The sequence below is a fragment of the Sorex araneus genome, chromosome 3, assembly GCF_027595985.1.
Source record: "Sorex araneus isolate mSorAra2 chromosome 3, mSorAra2.pri, whole genome shotgun sequence".
Lineage (NCBI taxonomy): Eukaryota > Metazoa > Chordata > Mammalia > Eulipotyphla > Soricidae > Sorex > Sorex araneus.
In genome coordinates, this window is record NC_073304.1 from 110,889,955 (window position 1) to 110,916,938 (window position 26,984).

Below are 26,984 nucleotides of genomic sequence, written 5' to 3' on the forward strand. Positions count from 1 at the left end.
CTCCATTGTGAGAGTTGTTGTTACTGTTTTTAGCATATCTAATACACCACGGGTAGCTTGCCAGGCTGTGCCGTGCGGGCGGGATACTCTCGGTAGCTTGCCGGGCTCTCCAAGAGGGACAAGGCAAACACGGGACCCACTGTGCTATTGCTCCAGCCCATTTCTAAAAGTATCTCTAACAGAATGTTTGGCTTTATTTCCTCCAAGGAGGACATTTTGGGGAATCAGTGGGTTGATTCCTCCCTCTAATAATGATAAAAGCATGGAGACGGGGGCCGGAGTGATAGCACAGCGGGGAGGGCGTTTGCCTTGCACGCGGCCGACCCGGGTTCGATCCCCGGCATCCCATATGGTCCCCCAAGCACTGCCAGGAGTAATTCCTGAGTGCAAAGCCAGGAGTTACCCCTGAGCATCGCTGGGTGTGACCCAAAAAGCAAAAAAAAAAAAAAAAAAAAAAGCATGGAGACAAAGCATCTGCCCTGGGTCTGTTCACTCAGTGTGCAAGAGGCTAGTGAAGTGACTTGTGGGTCTTCTGCTTCCAAAGCCACGGTCGCAAAGCCCTGGGTTCATCCAATTCTATGCTTGCTCCAGCCCATTTTGTTTGTTTGGTTTGTTTTCGCTTGTCTGGGGCCCATACCCTGGGAGCTCAGGGCTCACTCCTGCTCTGTGCTCAGGGGACCATATGGGTGCTGGAATCCCACCAGGGTCTGCCACATGCAAGGCAAGTGCCTGCTCACTGTTACGGCCCCTCCATTACATGTTGTTTTTTTTTAAAGCTTCCTGCGCTCTTTTTATTTATTTATTTATTTATTTATTTATTTATTTATTTATTTTGCTTTTTGGTCACACCCAGCGATGCTCAGGGGTTACTCCTGGTTCTGCACTCAGGAATTACTCCTGGCAGTGCCTGAGGAACCATATGGGGTGCCGGGAATCGAACCCGGGAACCCGGGTCCGCTGCGGGTTGGCTGTGTGTAAGGCAAACGCCCTACCTGCTGTGCTATCTCTCCGGCCCCTCCATTACATGTTTTTATCCCCAGTTCATACCAGGTTGAAGAAAATGAATCCCCAGGTACCCCAGAACACCGGATAGCCACATCTTCTGTAGGGAAGAACTTGGTCGAGAACACACGTAAACAAGGACATGGGCTGTAAATAAATATAGGCCATTTCTTCCTCTTACTGTTCTTTAACTTCTCGTCCTTGGGTGGGGGAAATGAATATCAGAATCCAAAGACAGCCCACAGACTGGGAGAAATTATTTGCCCATCATTGGATGTGCCAAAAACCGTAACAACAAGTCTCTCAATGAGAGAAGTTACTGGTGCCCGCTCGAACAAATCGATGAGCAACGGGATAACAGTGACACTTATCCGATAAAAGGCTAATATTCATGATATATAAAGCACTAATAGAACTTTGCAAGAAAAAAATCCAACTCCATCAAACAGTGGGGAGAAGAGATGAGCAGAAACTTCCTCAAATAAGAACTCCAAATGGAAAAAAGGCAAATGAAAAAGTACCTTATATCACTAATCATCAGGGAGATACAAATCAAAACAGCAATGAGATATCACCTTACACCAAAGACTCTGGCACTCATTACAAAGACAAAAACAATCAGTGTTGGCATGGATACAGGGAGAAAGGGTGGAAATGTTGACTGCTCCAGCCTTCTTGGAAAAGCAATACGAACATTGCTCAATAAACTAGGAATTTGTTCCCTATGTTCCCAGGAGCAGAATTGCTGGGCCATAGTCCATATTCCTTATTCTGCTCCTAAGAATATGCCCTAATAGCCCCCTAACACAAAAGCCATCTGCACTCCTACGTTTACTGCAGCACCATTCACAACAGCCAGAATCTGGAAACAACACAAGGGTCCAAGAACAGACAATGGATAAAGAAATTATGGTGCATCTTCACAATACTATCCAGTCATTAGAAAAAAAATTAAGTCATGAAAAATGGATGGGCATGGAGAGTATCATGCTGAATGGAATGAGTCAGAGGGAGAGGGGCAGCCATAGAGTGACCGCACTCATTTTTGAGATATTGTTAGGGTCCGCAATTTGAACACAAGGCATCCATAAGGGGTTCAAGGATTTTATTAAAGAGAGTTGTTACCAACTGACCTGGCTGTAGAGAAAAGATTGGGGCACGACCCCCACTAACTTCGGGAAAGGGTTTATGTGCTCTAAAAATACATTGTTCTTTTTCCCTAACTGACCTGTGAGCTGATTGGTCAGTGCCACCTGTGGGTGCCCCTTTGTTCTATTCTTTCCATGCCTGGCCAACCACTAGATTCCTTCTTTTCACTGATTGGCTGGCACTCTCAAAAGCATTGTAAACTTTGTGTGTTCTGTTCCCTTTCCCAAAATGTGGTCTCGGGCTCCAGCCCAGTTCAGCTGTCAATTACATAATCATACAGAATAGCAAAATGCCTACTAACAACCAAAATGGCTGCATGGCCCAGATGAGATCCGGAGCAGCCGCGCACGGCACGGCCCCTCTGCTCCTTAAAGACTATGATCTGGAGGTCTACTAACCCTTTTTGGCACCCTGCGGCTTCTGATAGAAATGCATCTAGACTGTGAACTGAGCTACAACCCCATGCCGCCCGGGGAGGGGGAAGGATTTTCTCTCTCAACGCTTTCTTTCTACAGGGTAGATAGCAGCGACAGCAGTGGCAGCAGCAATGCCCACGTGGCGTCCACCATCTCCTAGAACTCACAACCCAGAGGTATGAGCTTGCAGTGACGTGTCGCATAAGAGATCATGGGATGGGGGTGTTACCGGCACGCTCTCCACCCAGATGAGATCCGGAGCAGCCTCGCATGGCACCACGGCCCCTCTGCTCCTTAGAGACTATGATCCGGGAGGTCTACTAACCCTTCTTGGCACCCCTCGGCTTCTGATAGAAATGCATCTGGACTGTGAACTGAGCTAAAATAACAGAAATCCAAAACCGCGCGGCCACACTCCTATAATCTTCATTCTCAGCAATGGAAAACAGATTATCAAATGATGCCTTTTCAGCAGGTTTGATTGGTGGAGGAAATTCCAAATAATAGTGATTTCTCTGTTGAAATATTGTATGTATTCAAAATATAGAGGGAATAAAATGAAGATGATTAGCAACTCAGGTGGGGGGGTGGGAGGGGGTATATTGGGGTTCTTGGTGGTGGAACATGTGCACTGGTTAAGGGATGGGGGTTTGGTCATTATATGACTGAGACTTAAACCTGAAAGCTTTGTAACTTTTGTCACGGTGATTCAATAAAATAAAATTTTTTTTAAAATGGCTGCACTTTGTTCATGTTGAAAATGTTGTACTTTGGTAATACCCAAAGACAATGGAAATGAAGACTAAGAGGACTGATCCTTAGTAGAAAGCTTGCCACAATGGGGGTAGGGCAGTTAGGTCAGACACTGTGACAATGATTGGGGGAAGTGACCTCTCTGGACAAGAACCGGTGCTGGAAGGAGGTAAAGTGAGATGCTACCGTCTCATTCACAGTGTTGCAATCCACAGTGCTGAGAAGCAAAAGAGAGAAGTGCCTGCAATAGAGGCAGCCTGGGGATGGGGGCTGAGGACATTGGTGGAGGGAAGGAGGCACTGGTGAAGGGATGGGTGCTCAAATACTGTACAGTGAAACTCAATCAGGAACAACTTTGTATCTCACAGTGAGTCAACAGATATTTCTAAGTGTATGAATCAGGTGCATTGTGTATGTCTCTTGGAGCTTCGTTGAGGGCGACTGGCATAGAGGGCCTACAAAGCAGTAGTCGGGGACTGGCACCAGGTGTGGCAACATCCAGCCCAGCTGTGCAGGCCTGAAGGTTTAGTGCTCAGACCTGGGGACCTGGGCACTGTGCAGGGTCAGGTCTGTGACCTGGAGCCATACCTGGAGCTACAGCTGGCAGTGCTCAAGATCACTGGTGTGGGGCTGGAGCGATAGTACAGTGGGTAGGGCGTTTGCCTTGCATGCGGCCGACCCGGGTTCGATTCCCAGTATTCCATATGGTCCCCTGAGCACCACCAGGAGTAATTCCTGAGTACATGAGCCAGGAGAAACCCTTGTGCATTGCTGGGTGTGACCCAAAAAGAAAAAAAAAAGAGATCACTGGGGTTAGGTACTGGGTCCGGGAGTGGAGGCCGTGCCAAGCACCCGACTCTGAGCATGCCTTTCATTCCTTTGAGCTAGCCCCGGAGCCTCTGAAGCCTTTGAACAAAGGGAAGCTCTAAGGAGTTATGTAGGATAGGAGATTGTTACAGGTCAGAGTGACCAGGAATAAAGAAGTCACACTGGGCACTTGCTGATGAGTTGAAGCAGGATGGGTCACTTTTCTTTTGTAGAGCAAAGAGAAATCCCGGAGCCCAGTCAGGGCATTTATGCGGAGAGGGCAGCGAAATGGTTGGCCTTTGCTGAGGGAGTCCAGCATACAAACTCAGTTTGGATTTGCTGACGTGGGGGTTAGCATGAGCTACTCCATCTTGGGACTAATCTGTGAATTTACTCCTTGGTTCCTTTTGACAGATACAGAGCTAATGGGGTGATGTGATGAAACAGCAAGACCAGATTCTACTCCCAGTCTCCGCTGCTGTGTGTGTGGTGTCTGTGTAGCAGCCCCAGGCCGGACTGGTAGGCTTGGACTCTCATTTTATTCTCATTTATTTTATTAAGACACCATGATTTGCAAAGTTACTTGTAGTTACGTTTTAGGTATACTGTGTCCCAGCACCAGTCTCACTCAGATTCTTTTACATGGCCATTTTCTTTGTTTTCTTTTGGTCTTCCAGTCTCAGAGATTGGAAGATCATCTGGTTGGCTAACCAGCAGTTATGAACACATACTCAAAATTTTTGAGAGAATTTAACCCACCAGAAGAAATACAATTACGACCAGAAAAAAAAAAGACCCAATGTTTGCAGTGCACTAGGGTCCCAGTAATTCAAATTACCTGAAACAAAGCAGGTGAAGAGGGGTAAAGGGTTAGCATGCTTATGAAGTGACTTATTTCACTATTTCAAGCAACAGCGGCCCGACTCCCCTAAGTATAAGAAATATTTGGCAGCCTTGAGAGAGAATAGAGTTAGGGCATTTAGCCTTGCGTGTACCAACCCCAGGTCACCACGTATGCTCCTCGAGCACTGCCAGGATTGACCCTTGAACACAGAGCCAGGAATGAGCCCCAATCTCCACACACAAAACACACACACACACACACACACACACACACACACACAGTAGTATTGGCTATTGCTTCTGAAACGAGTGAGAGTTTCAAGAGCTTGTCTGGCAAAATGGAAAAAAAGAAAAGTAAAAAAAGAATCTCAGACCACTCCCATGGAAGGAACACAAAGACAGTGAACCCCAGGTGGGGCCTCTCTGAGAACTGCCATCCTCTTAGATTTGCTAAAGTGGAACATGAAGATGCAGATCTCAGAGCTCAGAGTGAGGAGGGGCATAGCGGGGAAAAGAGTCTCTGAACCTGGCATTGAGAGAAGGGGACTGACCAGCTGAAAAATTCACACCTTGGCTTTCATCTCGGCTCTGACAAGTGAGAGGTGGAGTCAAGCTACCAGGCCAGCAAGATGCCCACAGACCTCGGCAAACTTCCTCAAGCCCATCCTGAAGCCCTGCTGCAGCAGGAGGCAACCGTGGGGGTCCTACATTCCCAGCTGAGGCAGCGATGGGCAGAGCAACATCTGCCTCCACTAGGCTAAAAACCAAACCTTGGGACTGGAGAGAGAGGACAGTGAAGAAGGCGCTAGCTTGGGTGTGGCTGACCCAGCTTCCATCACTGGCACCACGTAGGTCCCCAGAGTCCCCCTAGAAGTGAACCCTGTGCATAGAGCCAGGACTAAGCCTTGAGCACCACTTAATGTGGCCACCAAACCAGAACAAACATATAGGGGACTAGAAAAATAGTACCTCAGGTAAGGCGCCCAACCCAGGTTTAACCCCTGGCATTGCACACTCTGAGCACCTCCAGGAGAAAGGTCTGAGCACAGTCAGATGTGTCTTCCTCCCCTGTCAGACTCCAAAGCAGGCCCCTGCCCCCAATCCATACTTGACTGTAGGCAATGGATTGAAAAGAAACTTTCTGTAGGCAGGGGCTGAAAAAGCTAGCAGCAGATGTACTGCTGCCTGATGTATTGATCATTCCTTGGGGTCTCAGGGTGGGACTATAGGATATACTCAAGATTAGGTCAGTAATACATATTGGCAGGTGCCAACAAATGCAAATATCCCAGTTGACTCCAGGGCTTCTTGGGGTCACAGGTGCTGTGACACTGGTAGGTCCCATCAGGATACAGCTGATGCAGTAAGCTTATGAGCTCACGTTGTCAGCAGCATTGGATGACTTTAGAAATAAAGTCAGTGGTGACAAAGCATCTAACCCTATATGGTAAATGACCAGCAATGTAGCTGCAAAATGACTCACCAACTAACTGAGTAACTGAACAGGCAGGGTACTAGGAGCAGTCAATGTAGACTGTCTACATGCTAGAAAACATGTAACAGCAGGGTGGGAACAACCAAACTCACCTCCCAACCCCAACTGACCGTAATGGGTGCCTTTATTCAAGTTATCCAATAAAATGCATGATATAATTTCATTAAGGGGAGCATGGAGGGGATAATCTAGCTCAAGTAACTTTGCAAACAAGTGTTTTGACTAGAAACTGTAAGACTAGAGAACTGTACATAAACATCACAGTACAGTGAGAGTGACAATTCTGAAGGTACTTGATATCTACACTGTAGTTCAACAAATGAATGGCAGATAATGGGAGCTAGGATTTTCCCTATCAAAAAATATTATGAAAGAAATAAGAAGAGAATGATAAATCTTGTGGCATTGATTTAAGTTGGAGACATCTGTATAAACTTCAATTTAACATGTTCTGAACTCAAGTTCTGGGAAGATCAACTGTAACTGTGTAATTTGTTTTGTGTTAGTTTTGGTGTGGGGGCACACCTGGCAGTGCTCAGGGCTGACTTCTGCTCTGTGGTCAGGGTCCACTCCTGGCAGATTCAGGGGACCATAAGTGGTGCCAGGGATTGAACCCAGGTCAGCTTCATGCAAGGCAAGTGCCCTACCTGCTGTACTTGCCTTGGTAGGGCAAGTCTGGTCCTGTAACTGTGTAGTTGTGTGTATACACCTAATCTTCCCCTTCCTGAATGTAAGGCAGACTTAGTAGCGTGCTTCCAAATAATTGAGAATGGAAAGGTAAACTCAAAACTTTTCAATGAAGATATCTAGCAGTCAGTACCTGAACAAATGATCAAGAATAACATAACCAATCATGTCAGGTGCCCACCTGATATGATGCAATAGGAAAGATATTAGTCTAATAATGAGAAAACCTCAGAAAAAAACAAATTCTATTAAATTCCTGAACAGTGTTCCTCATAAATGTAAGATTCATAGAAAAAAAGAACACTGGGGCTGGAGCAATATTACAGTAGGTAAGGCATTTGCCTTGCATGTAGCCAATCTGGGTTTAATCTCCTGGCATCCCATATTGTCCCTGGAATCTGCCAGGAGTAACCCCTGAGTGAATAATCAGGAGTAAGCCCTGAGCACCACCAGCTGTGGCCCGAAACAAAATCAAAAACAAAACAAAAGAGAGAAAAGGAGATTACTAAATGTTATCACATTATATTGTTACTAAATGCTAATTTAGTAATTAGATCCCTAGGTGGGATCTGGGAAGGGAAATAGGACCTTGGTGGAGACTGCTGGCATCCAAATGAGTCAGGAAATGTGGCTAACAGTCATACCATTGGTCACTGAACATTCAGGGGGACGGGGTGAAAGGCCAATGTGGAGTCTCTGCAAGATAGATTCGTGTCAGAAGATGAGGAAGGTGAAGCCAATGATGTGGCTCAGAGGTGGGGCGCCTGCCTTGCAGGAGAGGCAGGAGAGCCCCTGAGTTTGGAGAGCAACACTGTCCTCCTGCCTTGCTGCCACCCCCAGAGCCCAGCATCATCCCTGATATTGATCACACTGGGATTGTCCAGTGTGATCCCTGCAAACACAACAGATCAACCCTCAGTGAAATGCAACCTTGTGTGTGTGTGTGTGTGTGTGTGTGTGTGCTGTTGTTCACTACAAACAAGTGCAATTCACAGACATAGCAACAAGTATAACTATCCCACAGCAGGAATAAAGAAATAGAAAGTGGAATTTTCTGAAAGGGTCAAGTATGTTCAGACTGAATTAGACTAGGAACATGTGGATCATTAGGACTTATTAAAGGGTTTTTTATATATTATTTTGTTTTAAGTTCAGTTATCTTTTATTTTCATAGTTACAAAATTGTTCATGATTGGATTTCAGTCATACAATGTTCCAGCACCCATCCACAAAATTGGACAGGGGAGAAAGTTTGGGTATTAGGGTCCATGTTTTAGGTGTACAAGAACCTGTGCTCAATCCCTAGCACCACATGGCTTCCTGCACACCACCAGACGTGATTCTGGTGTCCTTGAGCAGTGCTAATGCCAGATCCAACCTCAGAACCATCACCTACTTAAAAGGAGCCTTGGGTCCTCTAGCACAAATCCATGAATCAATCTATTTCCTAGATGTATTAAGGTCAGAAATTACCCATGATTCCTATGGAATGTTCTAAGAATATCAATGTAATATGCCCTCTCTCTCTAAAGGACAAGGATCTTCCCAAGGATGTAGCTCAGCATCTGTCAGGCCCTGGGTTCAATTGCTGCTACTTTCCCACCCATCCCCTGAAAGAAATCAAGTTTTCTGTGAAGGCATCTGATTTTTTAAAATATTAAGCTGACTCTGAAAGATAAATGTGAATTTACAATACCATTTTAAAAAGCCAAACACAACCTTCTAAATGTTTGCTGGTATTTCTCAACTCCATACCTGATACTGGAAATTTTATGTTAGATTATTTGAGAAAACAAGTTTCTATATCCAGAAGGAAAAACTGTACTTTTCCACTCCACACTGCTGGCAGAAACATGACTAACATTAGAATGCAACAATATGAAGAGCCCTTTCTATTTGCCAGACCTTCCACTAATTGTGAAAAATCACTGCATATTACTGTAGGAACTGGCACTCTCTCTGGTCAGGACTTAAAAGTCCCCACAGTGGCACTTCAGCTAGTGACAAACTTGCTTTAAAGCGTCAACAGTAGCAAGGCATCAGCTAAGTGGCACAGAGCTGAAAAGGACTAGCATCTGTCCCTAGCAAGGCAGCTGGTGAACTCCGACCTTGATGAATGCTAGAGGCAGGTGGATGGAGGGAAGCATGCTGTGTCCAAGGGAGAGGCAGGAATACCATGAGCGTGTCCCAAGAAAGAGGCGAGTATCCTGCTCTGCTAGAGTCAGATAGTATCTCTAGAGTATTGAGGTAGTAGGAGTAGTGGTGTAATGAATCTTGTGATGAACAAGGATTTGTGAACCTAAATCCCATCTCCTAGTAAAGGTGGGGTTATCAAAGCCTTCAGGAAATGAGTAGGTGATTGAAACAGTTTTGGGGTAGGTTAAGGCCGTTTCGAGCACCGTCTGGAGAGAGGAGAGAGAAACCTTTGCCCAGTCAGGGCAGTGGGTTGGCATATCTTATATCATGACATGTTCTGTCATAACTTTCTGTCTCAGGACTTGGGAATCCAACTTTTCTCTCACTCACATCTCAATGCCACACTGACCTGCTATTCCTTTTCCTCCTCCTTTTGAGGTTAAACAATAAGCTTTAAAGCCCAGAGACATAGTATAGGGGTTGAGGCATTTTGAGTTGTACTCAACTGACCCTGTTTAGGACTTCAGCAGCATCACTTACGGTCCCCTGAGCACTGCCAGGAGTAATCCTATAAGCACAGAGCCAGACATAAGTCCTAAACACCAACTGGGTATGGCTCCTCCACCCCAAAAACAAAGAAATGTTTGAAACAATGAGTTTCTAAAGCAGGGCTCTAGAGCCTGCCTCTGAGCCCCGTCTCTAGTTAGTTTTTCATGATCACTATATCACTGTCATCCTGTTGTTCATCGATTTACTAGAGCGGGTGCCAGTAACGTCTTCATTCATCCCAGCCCTGAGATTTTTAGCAGCCTCTCCTTACTCATTTTACCCAACGATTGGAGGCTCTTTCCAGGGTCAGGAGAATGAGACCTATTATTGTTTCTGTATTTGGCATATTGAATACACCATGGGGAGCTTGCCAGGCTCTTCCGTGTGGGCAGGATACTCTCGGTAGCTTGCCGGGGTCTCTGAGAGACCCCGTTATAAAATATCTATATATTTCTTGTCATGATGATGTGTTGCGCAGCTGCTTGCAGCCGCCCGGTCCAGGAATATGTTCACTCATGTGTGCATAGGCTCATCCCAAGCGTGTGGAAAGCGGCCTGGAGTGTTCCAGGCGACGTGGGGCAGTGGAGGTCGGCTGCCCCGGGCTGGGTCCCTTGGGGTGGGGAGGGTTTTGGGGGGCCTCAGTTTATGCTTCCTTCCAGGAGAAGGAGCCGTGAGTTCTGGAGGGTGGCTGATGAGGAGATTATCTGGCGCCGGCAGGAGGTAGCTTATGGGTGTGACCCCTGGGTCGCTGGAGATTGGGGGAAGCAGGCAGAGGATCTCTGCTCCCTGGTTCCCTTGAGCCCAGAGTCCAAGATCACGAAGTTCTGCATTACCTGGGTTCCGTGGGACTTCACTCATGCATGAGGCTCACATAATACTCAGGTTCTATCAGTGACAACTCTGTATTCCATTGATACCATGTTGAGGAGAGAGCCGTTAGCCTTTATCTGAGGCTTAGGCAATATTACAACCTCACATTCCACCTAAGCAAGGTACTTGAGAGTCATCTCTCTCTTTTGCTCTCTTCCCACTTCTCTCTGCTGCTCATGCCATGGTTTAATTTGTAACTAAGCTAATTCAAATTTTTTTTTTTTTTTGGTTTTTGGGTCATGCCCGGAGATCGCACAGGGGTCACTCCTGGCTCTTCACTCAGGAATTACTCCTGGCGGTGCTCAGGGGACCATATGGGATGCTGGGATTAGAACCCGGGTCGGCCGCGTGCAAGGCAAACGCCCTACCCGCTGTGCTATCGCTCCAGCCCCCCAATGTTTCTTTTTATATGTTAGCCATCCCTGCCCTTTTGGCCACTTGATTCATTAAAATATTAGAGTAGGTGACTTTCTGACCTTTTTCCAACAAAGTTTACTACTGACTTATTTTTATTTCTTTTTTATTGGTAGGGTCACCCACAACAAGCTCTGGAAAGTAAGGCTGCTGCCAGCAGTGCTCAGCGCAGATCCTGGGCCCGGTGGCACTGGAGCCAAGCAGGGCTGCACAGCGAGTGCTCGAGTGAGCGCAGGGCCTGCAGTGTCAGGGCTCAAGCCCAAAGCCTGTAGTGCTCTACGACTTGAGCTCTCTCCCTAGACCATGCCATGCCCCTTATTTCTTCCTCTGTCTTCGTTGTCTCCTCTGCATCCAGGAACCAAGCATTGGTGTCCTTTTGCCTCCTCTTCTCTGGATTCTAAGACCTTCTTAAGTGTGCACAAGCCTTTTCATTTCTGGAAATTCTGAATTTTCAATTTTGGAAATTTTCAATTCTGGAAATTCTGGAGGTGATGGTTGCCACATCTGAAGAAGGAGGCTTACTCATGCACCTGGACCAAAATAACAGCAGGAACACCTGGAGAGAGGCACTGTCAGAATTCTGCTTCAATAACTGACAGAAAATGCCTTTCTTTATTTTTTATTTTTTAAATTTATTTATTAGTGAGTCACCGTGAGGGTACAGTTACAGATTTATACATTTTCGTGCTCATGTTTCCCTCATACAAAGTTCGAGAACCCATCCCTTCACCAGTGCCCATTCTCCACCACCAATAAACCCAGCATCCCTTCCACCCCCCCAAACCCATTTCCCCCCCCCCACTGTGGCAGGGTATCAGAAAATGCCTTTAGTGCCTATGAAACTTCAAATAAAATGAGAGACCAGAATATTCCTATACAATATGTTGCAGACTGCTAGTTGACTGAGTTCATTCTTGTTTGGGTACAGAGTATATACCTCAGCTCTTGATCCCTCTGAATAAAGATTCTCTTATTATGCAGTGTGTTGAAATTCCTAATTTTGCACCTATAAACAGAAATTTTCACTAATATGCTCCAAAATGGACAGAATCAACTCCAATAACTGTCCTTATCTTTTCCCTTTATCTCCTGATGAGGTGCTTGGGAATAGCTCTTAAGGAGAAAAGTGAGAACATAATACTCAGCCTTCAAATCTCAAATGATTAGTTAAGAAAAACCCAATTAATGTCAGATACAGCAGCCAGGAAATCAGGAAGTCTATCACACTAAGGCAAAAAAAAGCTTTAAAGAACACATTATTTGTGCAAGAACACAATGGAATCTGAACCACCTACAGTCCTCTCTCTCTTTTCTTCAAAGGTAAAAGAAAAAAAAAACAATGACAAATATTAAGAACCAATCCTAGAAGAATATATATCCCAGGGAAGAGAAGATTTCCCATCAATATGTATATTCTGTAATATCTTAAGAAGAACATCATGTTACTCCATTAGCAAGAGCTCAGAACAAGGTGAGACAACAGGAAAGCTGCACGTAAAGGATGAGCTGAAGACCACAGGTGCTCCATTACAGGATGAATCCCTAATTAAGAAGCACAGTGGGATGCGGGAGGAAGCAATGAAGCAAATAGACGAACTAGGAGAACATTACACAGCTAAAGACAGTGATAGTTGGGTTAGAGACAGAATGGTGTGATCCTGGATAGGGTCTTGGAACCAGAAGCAAACAAGCAGAAAGTTCAACCCTACATAAAGGAAAATACGGAAAAACTGGTGAGATGTGAAAAGGTAAGATTCCAAACAGTCAATAGTGCTGCACTGATTAAATTCGTGCTTCCGACAAATCATGGTTATGTAAGATGTTGGTATTTGGGGAAGGAAGGTGAATATATGGAAACTATTTCTACCATTTACACAAGTTTTCCGTAAACATAATGTTTGCTAAAATAAAATTGAGGTCTGATGTAGCTCAGGATGAGAACGCTATTTTTTTTCTTTTTGGGTCACACCTGGCGATGCACAGGGGTTACTCCTAGCTCTGCACTCAGGAATCACCCCTGACCATGCTCAGGGGACCATATGGGATGCTGGGATTTGAACCCGGGTCGGCCGAGTGCAAGGCAAACACCCTACCCGCTGTGCTATCTTTCCAGCCCCTGAGAACGCTATTAACAGGATGAGAACGCTATTAGGGTAGCCCAAAGAGGAATTGAAAGAGCTATGCTAGGAGTATCACGTCTCACTCAAGTGAGAAAAGGAATCCGAAGTTCTGACCTCCGTCGACGGTCAAGAATCAGGGACGTTGTCTCGTTTGCCAAGGCATCAAAAATCAGATGGGCCGATCATGTAATGCGATTCAGAGACGACCGCTGGACTAGAGCTGTTACTGACTGGATTCCACGGGACATCAGAAAACTGCGTGGCCGCCCACCAACTAGATGGTTAGATTTCTTTGTCAAATCCCTGAATGAACAATTTGAGGTTCTTCCTGTTTCTGGAGCAAGCAAATATCATTGGGCTGCACTAGCTCGCAACAGGGACAAGTGGAGACGTTACTGGCACCCGCTTGAGCAAATCGAAGATCAACGGGACTACAAGTGATACAAGTGATACAAGTGATGTAACTCAGTTCTTTCCCCCATTGGTGAGTGGAAAACCACGCAGAGGGACCTGGGGACAGTTCAGTGGACTGGAGCACAGGCTCTGCGTACAGGAGACTGGGGTTGGCTCCTGGCTCTGCACGGTCTTTAGGCAGAGCTTAAAGTGACCAGAAGTAGCCCCTAAGTGCCATCCTTTGTGGCAGGCAAACAAAAACTAAAACCAAAACCCACCAAATGCAGCAGAGAATATGGAGTGTTAGAAAAATACATTTTTCATCCTGGCAGCACCCGCTGCTGGAATCACTGAGTTTTGACTTTGCCTGCAGCCAGGATCCTCTTAGAGGGTACCCTTGCTGTGGACCCACTAGCCTAGGAGGGTTCCTGCCATCATGAAGGATTCTTGCCTTACGCAAACAGGTCAGAAAAGAACCTCGAAGCCCAGAATGGTGCTATTTGTGGACATTCACAAGTTTAGTTGCCTTTGGTTCCCTGCCACCTCCTTTTATTATTCCAGTACCCCAGAGTGTCATTGTCATCCTGTGTCCCTATCCCCCCCAAAGTTTTTGTCTTTGTTTTGCTTCTGTGTCAGGATGTCTCACATGCAAAGATGAGTGCTCTAATCACAGAGCCATGTAGTAGACCAGGCATTTTGACTCAGATCTTCATATCCTTCTAAAGGAGTTCCTCTGAAATAAATTCACCTTCTTTATGATAAATCCTTTAGCAGATCATTCCATTATTTTTAAGTCTGAGGATGCTAGCAAGACTTCTTCCTCTTCGACATCAGTCAGGGAAGGCTCAGAGAGGAAAGTGTCAGTGCAAGTCATGCAGCAAATGCAAACAGTGCTTCCATGGATTTTAGGCATGGGGTGGGAGAGCTAAGAGTGACTGGCAGGAAGAAAAGGTCATGCTCAACCAAGCTCAGAGTCTCACAGAAGACGGGGGTATGGTACCGCCAGCAGGTCAACCTGCACCTGTGGGGTGAGTGCATCAACAGCCTGATGGTGCTTTCAGGCTTCCTGACACCCCAAAATTGTCACTGTGCCTATGGCCAGACCCCAACAACTTGGAGCCAAGTTTACCAAGGAATTTAATAAATGGCCAAAAGTTAGGTATGTGGGAGACATGCCCACAAACCACTTCTGGCTCAGCTATATAAACTCATTTATTGGCCTTATTTCAAAGTCCCATAGATAAATCTCGAACGAGATCAAAAGCCACAGTTAATCTCAGACCCATGCATGGCTGAACAGAGTGGGGTAAATCGGAGGGGGGTGGGTTGGCCTGTGCCTGCTCAAGCAGAGCCCCCAGCAGCCACTTGCTTCCACAATCCAAAATCGCTGCCATACCCCCAACCTGACTCCACCGTCTCAGGATGGACCTCGCCAAGATATAATCTGCTGAAAATTTTGGTATGTGGGTTTTATGACTGAAATCTCCAGGCTTTTTCGGGATTGGGATTGGCTACCTCCCCCCACCTCCTTGTACTTCCAGAAGCCACATCCATACTTAAGAGCTTCCACTCAGTTAAAAAGCTACTCCAGCCTTACCGTCCCAATAAAAATACCAAATGCCCTGAACAAACACCATGACCTCTTAACACCTGTATTGCAAATCATAATGCGTAGAAGGAAAGGAGAAAGAGAGCAAGAAGGAATGTGCCTCCCATAGAGGGAGGCTGGAGGAAGGAGGTGGGGGCTTGGGGGATGGTGATGAGAAAACGGGGGACTTTGGTGGTAGGAAATGTGCACTGGTGGAGGGATGGGTGCTAGATCACTATATGACTGAAACCCAATTATGAACAGCTTTGTATTGGTCTATCTCATAGATATCCAATTTAAAATTTTTTTAAAGTAATGTGGAGTTCATGCCAAATTCAATCAGCTTAATGAATAGCTGAATAAATAGCAGTACTCCTACACACACACACACACACACACACACACACACACACAAAAGAAGAGCACAGTGTTAAAGAGATGATCGGAAACAAAGAGTAAGAGGTAGCACTTCATTCTGGAGTTGGCCACATCCTAGCCTGGGATGTGTCATTTCTCCTCCTTTATTTTATGGAATTCTCTCTTTCCTTTCATATTTCCTAAATAAAATCATTCTACTTTTAAAAAAACTTATTTTAGTGTTGATAGACCTGAAGCTGGTGTGCTAGAAGGACAGAGACAGGGGAAAGCTTAGTGGTGGGATGCTTCTGTGTTGAGTGTTGAAAGCCTAATGAAGGAACAGTTGGCATGAGGATAGCTCATGATCTGGCCCATTTTGCAAGAACTCTGGGAAGCCCCGCCAGCTGAAATCTAGACAAGAAAGGATTGTGAAAGGAAGTGAGGCTGGGAAGGTTGTCAGCACCAGTGGAACCATTGTCACCTGGAGATTAAGAAGTGCTTTAGGCTGAAGAGGAATGACAAACTTACATTCTTGAAAGCATGCGTAGTCACTGCATGGGAATGAAAAGCCCAAAGAAGTGAAGATGGAGGTGTTTAGTGCTCTAGGACCTTTTTTAATGGTCTTGGAAGGATCTAGAGATATTGACACAGGGGATAGTGTGGCTGAGATTTGAGATTGAAGACTAGTAAAATGGGCATTCCACAGAGGAAGCAGTGTGTTTTAGGAGAAAGATGATTATTGAAGCTTGAGTCTGGTTGTCTAATAGAGTCTGAATTATTTGTGATGGTTGGGGCTTTAAGAGAGGGAAAACCAAGGAGTGGGGTATGGGTGACCTCCCCCCATCTCCCTTTTCTTCCTGAAGTCTGACAGTCATGCCCATGAACTGTCTCTTGTGTCAAATAAGCTCATTAACTGGTCATGATTCAGAAACTCATAAATAAATTTCAAAAGAGATCAACAAGTTGCAGAGATGCTTCTCGCCAATCTCTAGCCAGGCTCTGTCATCCAGGGCACCCAAAGTCACCATCCAGTTAAAAATTTAACTCCAGCTTTATTACCCCATTCAAAATTTTTGAATTCCTGGGCGCACGGCCACATTCGTGCCACATGACATCTTAAACTCTATACCACTGATAAACCAGGAGTAGCACACCACATTGGATGGGATGTAAAGTAGAAGGCAACCAATCACAATTAAGAAAATATAAATACACAAGGCTTAACCAGTTACAACATGTTAGTGATCTTGTCTAGAAGGTGTTAAAGGCTCCATGGTGTCATAGAATAATATTTACACTTCTTCTAAGGAAATATTTTGATCACTTTTAGAAAATTATAATAAGCAATATAAAATAAATTATTCAGAGGCTGCTATAGGGACAGGCTTGAGGGATGGTTGGGAAAATTGGAAATAATGGTGGGAAGGTGCAATGCTGGAAGGATACTGAGGAATGGACAGACAGTTGGTGACTTTAGAGAGGACAAAATGAGACACCCAAAGTCTAGCAAAGAAAAGAAACAGAGCTCATGAGTGCCAGTGTTCGAGGAACTGGCAAGGAGGGCTGCAGGAGCTTTGAGAATAGTCCGAGGAGCCAGAGGACAGCCAGGCGCACTCTCTCAAGCTGCACCTCGGGCCAAGCCAACCTGAGTCCTGGGACCTCAAAGATAAGGAATGAAGCTAAACTGGAAAGTCTAAGGTGTTACTGGCAGAGCAATTTCAATGCATTGTGGGGAGAAATAGCAGACAGAACAGTACTGAACTGCTATACTGTACAGAATAGTACAGAAAACAGCACATGGATTAAAGACTGGGGGTTGTATAGCTTTGGGGAGTAAGGAGCAGTCTGTGAGAAATTGAGTGGACAGAAGTATTGGGGTGTGGCCATGTGATGGGTTGGGTGAGAGTCAGGGATTAGGGTTGAGAACCCGGACGCTTGTGAAGAACTTAGATTGTGAATATACAGAGCTGGGAAATAAAAGGTGAAGAAGACCTTGGATCAGATGTGAGTGCAGTTTTTCAGGTTCATATCTTGCACCTGCATGTTCTGTGGTTCCCAACTTCTCATTTAGTCTATTCAGTTTCATTAAAGAAGATGCAATATGGTTGGGGATTTCTGTGAGTGTTAGATGAAATTAGTCACAGAAAGAAGGTTCCTCAGGGCAGAGTGGCACTTTCCTTGAACATGGCCCGCCTGGGCTTGATCCCAGGCACCCCTGTTACCCTGAGCACTGCCAGGAGTAATGTCTGAGTGTGGAGTCACGAGGAAGCTCTGGACATTTGGCTAAAAGACAAACAGAAAAGATGGCTGTTCAGATCAAAATCTTGGATCACCCTGGCTTCTCTCTCTCCATACTCTGTTTCCAATCTGGAGGCACATCCTTTCTGCTGGAACCTTCTAGCCACACATTGAACATCTGTGCTCTCATCATTTCCACCCTGGTCCAGCTCACTTCACCTCTCAGCTTAATTATTGCTATTACTTCTTAATCATCTTCTTACTTGGGCCTTTCTTTGTCTCCCACAGCTTCTCTCACCTGGTGGCCAGAATAACTTTCCTCGGTAATAAGTTCCCTGTATCCAAGATATTCCTAGCACAGAAGCATATGCTGCACGAGGCAGGGAGGCCCTCCATGCCTCTCATGCCTTTCTGACCACACCCCACACTCTCTCCAAGCTCACTTTTGGTCCACTTTGAGACTCATGTTCCAGCCTCAGAGGAGAGGCCAGGGCAAGCATCTCTTTCCTTCCTTACTCTGGCCTGCAGTCACGACTTCACCGTTCACAGCCCACCTTCACTGGCTGGCCTTCTGCATCCCTTTACCACTCTTTGTTACTTCTCCTTGGCATTTTAAGGACCTAACCTTTTTGATTCATTAAAACACTTAGGAGGTGGTCTTCGGAGATCAAACATCACTCTTAGGGATCCCATGTGGTGTGGGCATGCAAACTAAAGCAGGCCACATGCAAGGAAAATTCCTCAACCCCTGTACTACCTTTGCAGCTCTCATTTAACTTCTCAAAGATTTTCCTGTGTGGAAGCTCCAGGAGGGGCAGAAAGTGTCTGCCTCTCTTTCCCGTTATCTGCTGTCTTCTCAGCGACTGGCACGTGCCTGACACTAGTTGACACTCATTAATATTTACAGATTGAATATAGGATGGAAAGACAGTAACAAGTAATTTATTTTCTTTATTCTGGTGCTGGAGAACAAACCCAGACCTTCATACAATCAAAATTTGTGCTCGGTCACCAAAGTATTTCTTGCCTGGCAACTGATTTTAAAAGGCATACTAAAATTATTTTTCTCCCATTTTACTGTTCTTTGCTGTTGCTATACCGGGACTGCACACGTTTTAGTGTGCGGAAGTGGGAAAAGATGTTCGCACGCCTCGTGGAATCCCCACACCTTGGGCAGCTGTACTCCTAGGATCACAGATTCGGTTCTGCTGCTCCCCACCCTTTGCACACTTCCAGTTCAACGCTCACGTACACGGGCGTGCGGTCTGCTAGAGAGAGCGCACCAGGGACCCCAAATGGCAGTGAGCTGGGACCCTGCTGGGCATGTGGGATGGTGCCACCTTCTTACCCTGGCACTGCAGCCCAGGAGGTGTAATTTTATATATCTTCCAGTTTTCTCAACTGAGGAGTTGGGGTTCGGTTATTATTGCATTGGCATGCTTCCTCAGGTTGTTTCCAGAAGAGCGCGCAAGACCTAGAGCCCCAGCAGTAGAACCCCCATCTCTGAGCTCTCCAGAGACGTCCCTGGGCTTCAGACGTGTCCTCCCACGCCCATATCTGGAGGCCCCGCCCACGCCAGAAGACCCCGCCCTCAAACCTGCCCCGCCCACCTCAGAAGCCCCCGCCCCGCAGGAGGCCCTGCCCCCTGGCCAGAGGCTCTGACATCCCAGGCCCGCCCGGCAGGTCCAGCCCGCGCCCACAGGCCCCGCCCGGCTCGCCCTCGCGTCCGGGCCGCCCCTCGGTCCCGCGCTTCCCGCCCACCCGGCCGGGGGCGGGCCTGCAGGCAGGCGGAGCCGCGCTCGGGCCTCCGCGCACAAAGGGCGGCCGGGGGCGCGCGAGCGGGGTCGGCGTTGGCTGAGACCTGCATGTCCCCCGCCCAGGTGAGCCCGCGGCCTGCGCGGGGCGCGGGACGGGGGGCGGGGGGCGCCGGCGCAGGACGGGGGGCGGGGGGCGTGGGGGGCGCCGGCGCGGGGCGGGGGGCGCGGGGCGCCGGTGGTGCCCGGCCGAGGGTCCCGGGCTGGCCTGCGCTGGGTCTGCCCCTCGGCGGGGCCGGCATTCCCCCTGCGTCCCGCGGCGGTGGGCGCCCCGAGAAGCCCCTCTCCCCTCGGGGTCTCCAGCCCCACGCTGGCCCCCCGGTCCCCTGCCCGAGCGCTGACCGCTGCGAGGCGGGAAGGGCCCGGGAGGAGCCCCGAGCGCAGACGCCGGTGCGCGCCGGGCCGCGCTGCCCGGGGAGGGCAGGGGCGTGTTGGTGGCCTCTGCGATGTCAGGGTCACCCCGTGCATCACTAGATTTAGAGCCCTTTTCCTGCCGGGGCCAGAGACACAGCGGATGGCACGCTCCTTGCACGTGGCCCGTCGGGGCTGGATCCCAGCTTTGCGTTTGGTCCCCCAAGCCCTGCGAGGAGCGCCTCCTGAGTACCTCCCGCTGTGCACCCCCTCCCCCTCGCCAACTTTTTCTTAATTTTGAGGTGCTAGGGACTGAACCCAGGGCGGTGAACCCTGGCCTGGACTTAAATTACTCTTTAAAACAGAACATTTTAAAAAGAAGATAAAACTGGTCTGATAAATGGGCAGAATGTAGCTTCAAGCTAAAGCACATGGCTCAGATGTGTGAAGCCTGGATTTTATCCCGGACACCACCACCACCAAACAAAAATTTGGTTTGTTAAGCAGAGCACTAAGCTGTCGACTGATTTCATGAACTGCGTGCAGGAATGAAAGGCTGCTAGAGAAGCAGTGCACCTACCTGGCCCTCCTGTTTCTGTTTGACTATGCATCGTTCATGGGTTGTTTGAGCTCGTGGCTGTCAGCCTCTATAGCAGGGGCTAACACCAGTCTAAGATGAACTGCTACAGTGGGGCGGCAGAGGAACAAGTTTAGGGTGCTCCCTGTCAGTGTCTGGTACGGCTTCAGGTCCCTGGGGTTCCCGTGTGCGGGAAGTGACCCTGCGGCTCTCTTGTCTGTGCTCCCTGGAATTGCCAGTGAGGTTGTGCGTGAGTACCACAGGCAGACAGGTGTAGGAGGGCCAGGGTGGGAAGGCCCTGGGCGAACCTGTGGGCGAGCTCCTCAATCTAATGCTGACCACGTGCGGACCTTGGCGAGCATCTCAGGGGAGTGGAGTATGCAGGCCAGGCGTTCCCCCCCCCCATGCCCCCTCGATCAGAGCAGGAGCAGCGGGAGGAGAAGGCATCCGAACAAGATTACCAAGTTACTCCACCGTGCAGTCTGTTTATATAGTTCAGAATGGGAGTGAGAAAACACACCTTCTCCAAAGAACCCTAATTTCATATAACATCTAACAGCATAAATTAAAATTCTTTGTAGAGAAAGGTTAGAGTTTTACCATTCAATTTTTTTTTAACTGAAGAGTTTATATAAACTGATAGAAAAACCGGTTTTTCCTGACTTGTATTTATCCTGTTGGTGCCCCTTTGCAGGGCTGTTTAGAGGTGGAGGGCCTGATGCACTGGTTTGCTCAGGACAGGTAGTGCTTACGTGCTTGGTTCCACAACCTTAACAAGCATTTGGTGGCAGAAAAGAGGGTAAGAGAAAAGTCTCCTCGCCCTAAACGTGGGCACTCAGCACGCAGACCATGCCAGGGGCTGGGGACTGCTGGTGGCACTTGGGACAGGTGGAGTCCCCCTCGCCTCATTCTTACTACCCTGAATGTTAACCTCTGGATATTACAAGAACAGGTAGCGGTTAGATCTTGCTCCTTCTTTGACCTAAGAAAGTTCTAGAAAAACCATGTCTAGTTGGTCTACAGCTGACTTAGAGGATTCAGCGGGGGTGGGGGACAGGGGTGGAGTGTTGGGGGGCTGTTCTTGGGCCCTCGGTGGCTCCTGGCTGGAGGAGTATGTTCTCTCTGTATTGGAGAGAGTGTTTGCTTTCCAGTACATGTCCTCCTGTGAGAGGCGGAGACGCAGTGGCCACACTGGACCCTGATGTGTGCATAGCCGAGTCCTTGACTTCAGGGACAAGTTAGGCATTCGGGCTCAAGGCGGCCGGTCCACTGGGTCGAACTCTCTGGAACTGACTGCAGGGTGGTGTAGCAGACCTTTCCCCTTGCCCTCTCTGTGGCCTAAACTTGTCTCCAGTGGGAGTTCTCCCCAGAGAGTTCTATTTCTGCTCCGTAGCTAGAGAGCTTTACAGCATTTTCTGTTCTTTCTGTTTAGTTTAAGTAATCCCTTTTGACAGAGCTTGGGGCCAGGTGCATTGTTGCCTCTTCCTGTCTTTCCGAGAGGGCCAGGAGCAGTGACTTCTCATTTCCTGAGGACTGTGCATGGTTCCCCTGAAACCAGAACCTGCTGTGAGCTCCTCAAGCTGAAGCACTCCAGATCCTCCCCCGGTGCTCTGGTTTGAGAGCAGAAATATGCTTCGACTCTGTGCTGTGACTGTTGTTCTGCAGCTCCTGAGAGGCAGCAAACTGTGCAGTGATGTGATGTGTACATCTAGGACCTGGTGACCTTTTGTGGAACAGTTCCTCAAAGTGCTCATTACTTATGACTCTTTCTGAAGACCTAAGGGGAATCTTTCTTCAGTCTCCTGGTTTTTAGTGCACATTTGGACCAGTCAGGGCACTTTGGTTCCTGGATGAAAGCCCGGGTGAGTCTGGGCTTATGTGGGAACAAGTAGAGCAGTGCCAGGAACAGTGGTCTCGCAGAACCAGCTGTCGGATCCCAGCTCCCTCCTTTCTGCAGGGGCGGGCGGGAGAGCCCTCTCTGGGAGATAGAGAGGTTGTCGCCTTTCGCCCCCTTTTAGTTTTAAATTTTTATTGTTTGGTTTGGGGCTACAGCTGGTGGTGTTCAAGGCATACTCCTGACTATGTGCTCAGGAATCACTCCTGGCAGGGCTTTGGGAACCATCTGGCTGCCAGGGATTGGTTCGGGGTCTGGTGCACGTCAGGCAGTGCCCACCCTGTGGTGCTGTGCCTCTGGCCCCGAGAGAGAGGAGTTACCCTGGCAGCTGTCTCAGGCCGTGCCCAGGGCCCCTTTATCTGCAGTGCACCCGTACTTCTGTGCCAGTGCTGCGGCCAGCCGGGGCGGGAGGGCTGGGAGAGCCCCGTGAGAGCCCTGGGAGGCCTGGCTGGCCCCGAGGCTGCCGCGGGTCCTTTCCTCTGTGTACAGGGCTTGTGCACTCACCGGGGAGGCAGAATGCACACTCTCAGTGATCTGCTTTATGTTTGGATTTAGGGGACTGGAGAGATAGTACAGTGGGCGGTGCATGCCTTGTCTGCAGCTGACCCCCGATTCCTGGCACCCTATATGGTCCCCCGGCCCTGCCAGTAGTGATCCCTGAGTGCAGAGGCAGGACCATCACTTAATATGGCCCCCAAACAAGAAAGTGAAAGGAAGAAAGAAGGAAGGAGAGAAAGAGTGAAGAAAGGACAGAGAAGAGAGTGAGAGAGAGCGTGGGCCAGCGAACCAGCAAGGATGGGGGTAGACGAAGGGAGAGTTGGGATTCCTCAGTTACTGCATCAAATCTCTGCTCTTGGTGCTTGGGCAGTTCTTTCCTGTGGCACCCAGGGCATGGCAGCAGAGTCCTGTGGCAGGCGGCAGTCCGCTCTCGACCTCCCAGTCCCGGGCTCGGGCAGCTCAGCGTCTTGTGAGCTGCTGGTCCTTGTGCGCCTTTAGAGAGATGTGGGGACCTGGAGCTGCAAGACAGCATCCCAGCCCAGGGCCTGTGCCCATGGCGAGGGAGCCCTCGTGCCTTGTGCTCGACCGGCTCCCTGGTTCAGCTGATCATCTTCCTCTCCGTCACTCTCCAAGGACCTCAAACGAAAGGAAGTGGCTGGCAAGTCCGTTCCCAATGCACACCGCTGTCTGGGCGGCCCGCACTGAGCTCCAGCGTGTCTGCTGGGCTGGTTCATACCTCTGCTGCGGCTTTTGTTGGTTTTTGTTTGTTGGGGGCCACACCCAGCAGTGCTCAGAGCTTACTTCTGGTGCTGTGTGCTCGGGACTCACTCCAGCTGGAGTTCGAGGGACCACCTTTGATGCCGGTGATTGAGCCCGGGTGGGCCGCGTGCAAGGCCAACACCCTGCCTGCTGTACTCTTGCTCCAGCCCTGCTGTGTGTTTTTAAAATTAAGTAGTTCTTGGTGGTTTTGAATTCTTTCTGAGTTCATTATTTTAGACTGAACACATTAAACAAGACTTTTATTTGTAGCCATTATTGCTTAAAATTCTCCTGATTTCAATTACTGAGAGGTGACAGCCCTGCTATATACATCGTCTAGACCAGGTGTATTGAAGTAGGTGCCACAGTCAGCAGGTAACGCGGGCACGAGGTGGGGAAGGGTGGTCTTCCCACTCTAACCTGAGCCTGTTAGTCAGAGGCATCGACACACTTCATTTGAGTGACATTGCACAAGTACGGAGCACTCTCTGTACTGTACAGGCTACTGTGCTCCTCAGAAATCATGACGCCAAGTATTGGTGACTGGGAGAGAGTAGAGGTCACTGCTTGCGGGGGCCGACCCTAGTTTGGTCCCCGGCAGCGCATAGGCTGCTCCCAGCACTTCCATGAGTGGCCCTGAGCACTGCTGAGTGTGGCCCCAAAGTCAGAAAAACAAAATTTTACAATAAAAAACTCAAGCACATGGCCAGACTGGAAAGATGGCTCTGCGGGCTGGCGCCCATGCTGGCCTCAAGGGCCGGGTCCTGTCCTGGTGCTGTGGGCCCAGGAGCTCTGCATGTCCAGGCTTGAGCACTGAACCCAGGCAGCGGGGCCCCGGTGCCCCTGAGTACTGTCTTTGTCTTTGGGAAGATGCACGAGACTGAGGGACTGTTGCAATTGGCAGGGGCTAAAGGGGCTTTGCGGCCCCTGGCAGCCCGGCCCTGGCGCAGAGGGACGCATCCCGAAGCCAGTCAGGTAGTGAGCAGGGCTGGAATGGTGGTGGGGAAGGGTCCTTGTCTGTGTTTCCAAGCTCCTGCTTGCCTGGGGCTGTGCCGTGGAGTTCAGGTGCGATACAGACCGGAGCATTCAGGGCAAGGCCTGAAACCACTTACAGAGGCAGGGAGGAGGCAGGGAGGGAGGAAGAGGATAATTGCCTGGGTGTGCTGAAGCAAGGTGAAGAGTGGTGGTAGCTGGGGGAGGGCCTCGGAGCACTCTCTGTACTGTACTTGCTACTTTTTCCGTTTGCGTGAGGGCAGGACAAGGCCTTGCAGAGACAAAGTGCCCGTGTACTGCCGTCTGAGTGTGTCCAGCTGGGCCAGAACTCAGAGGGACCCGGAGAGAGAGGGGTGCAGGCCCGTGTCCTGCACGCCCCTGACCTGGTTTTGCTCCCTGGCACCACAGAGCTCCCCAGCATCTCGGGGGGCAGTCCGGGGGGAACCTGGTGCATTCTGGCCTAGCAGTGTCCCCGCACCCCAGCGGACCGAGGAGTCAGGAGCTCCCCTGAAAGCAAGGCCGGACGAACCCCAGCTGAAGGACATCTGGTGTGTGTGGGGGTGAAGGCAGCGCTGTCTTGGCGCTGTGCTGGCTGTGGCTGACCCCTTCCTCTCGGTCGCTGCCTGTGGACGCCGTGGCAGCGTGCATTTAGGTGATGTAGAATGCTGATGTTCCTGTGGCTCGTAGCACCCATCCCCACCCCCACACCAGTGTTGAGCTACACCCAGCTGTGCTCAGGGCTGACTCTTGACTGAGCTCGGGGATCACTCCTGGCCGTACTTGAGGGACTGAGTGAGTACCTAGGGTAGAACCCGGGTTGAAGCATGCAAGGCAGCGCTCTACCCACTGTCCTGTCTCTCGGCCTTTGTGGTCTTGCTTTTCTCTCGTTCTGGGGATGGAGGAGGGGGGACAGTGGCCTCCTTCCGGCAGCCCCTCGCGCCCTGCTCTTGGGTCAGTGTCGCTCTCCCTTGGCTCTCTGCCTCCGCCGTGCCTCAGCTGTTTCCAATGAGCGTCGTCCACACTGGGCTCCACTCCAGCTCTCCCACAGAGAGCTCTCCTGTCCTCCGTCTCCTGCTTCAGGGAGTGGACGCCAGGCTGGCAGCAGTGTTGGCTCCAAAATGGAGGGATTGACGAGTGAGTGTCATCTGGGAGTGAGTGAACGACTGAAGTGGGTATGAGCTAGTCTCAGCAAGGGATGGTATCAGCATGCTGCCGTCCAGCCCCATCTTCCCACCCGCCTCCTTCCTTCCTTCCTTCCTTCCTTCCTTCCTTCCTTCCTTCCTTCCTTCCTTCCTTCCTTCCTTCCTTCCTTCCTTCCTTCCTTCCTTCCTTCCTCCCTCCATCCCTCCCTCCCTCAGGGCTGCTCCTGGCTCTGTGCTCAGGAGTGACCATTGGTGGTGCCTTGGGGACATGCTGGGGGTGAGCCAGGGCCAGCCACATGTAAGACAAGTGCCGTGATCCCTGCACTGTCTCTGCAGCCCCCTTAGCGCTATTTCTTGAGATGGTTTTGGGTTCCAAAATCTGTATCTTATTTTCTCCATTTATCGAGTTTTCCTCCGTCGGTTAAGAAAGTGGGCAAGGCAGCTTAAAAGTAATAAGAAGCTCTGAGATGGCGCGTTAAAACTCACAGTAACTGTAGTGTTTGAATTCTGGGGTGGCAGTCCCAGATCTGAGACCCTGAACCCAGGAGTGTCAGGCATGGAAACTTGGAGCCTGGAAAGCAGTTCCAGGGCCGGGAGATAGTGCAGGGTCAGGTGCTTGCCTTGCATGTAGCCCGCCCTGGTCTGATCTCCAGCACTGGATATCATCCCCTGAGCACTGGTGGGGGGGTGATTCCTGGAGTAAGTCCTGTGCACTGCCGGGTGTGACCCCAATACCCACACTTTCCAATAAATATAAGAAAATAGTCCCATCCCAAGTCTTTTTTTTTTTAGTATTTAGTATTCTGTGTCCCACTTAATTCAGGGGAAGCTGCATCAGCCTAGGAATATAACATTTTTCTCTTTAATCTGGTTTGTTTTGTTTGGCTGAACTGCCAGGAAAGCAATAGCAGTCTGGTTTTCTGGAACGCGTCATGGGTCAGCAGCTAAGATGGCCAGTGCTGGACATTTCTGGGTCTGCTGTGAGGTCCACTGAGCAGTGTGTATTGGCGTTGGCCGGAGACCAGAAGCCCAGAATCCTCTGTCTCTCTGGGTTCCCTGGACTCCAGGCACGTGCAGAGTGCAGAGACCAGGGGGTCGCGTGATGTGCCTCCAGTGCCCAGCCGCACGGCCAGAGTGTC

At 49.2% G+C, this 26,984-nt stretch overlaps 1 protein-coding gene across 6 annotated transcripts in view; it reads left to right on the forward strand.

The window, feature by feature from the left end:
* The first annotated feature begins 444 nt into the window (after positions 1-444).
* NINL (ninein like) overlaps positions 445-26,984 on the forward strand; it is an 87,989-nt gene continuing 61,449 nt past the window's right edge. For 5 of the 6 annotated variants that reach the window (XR_008629204.1, XM_055131392.1, XM_055131394.1 and 2 more), the window contains exon 1: positions 19,480-19,697. Coding sequence is in view for 1 of the 6 variants with exons in the window: in XM_055131396.1 (XP_054987371.1) it covers positions 19,683-19,697 (15 nt within the window). In the remaining 5 variants the exon portion in view is untranslated. Of the gene's footprint in view, positions 2,744-4,541; positions 4,647-19,479; positions 19,698-26,984 lie in introns of those variants that run through there. The other variant, XM_055131393.1, reaches the window with a different exon arrangement.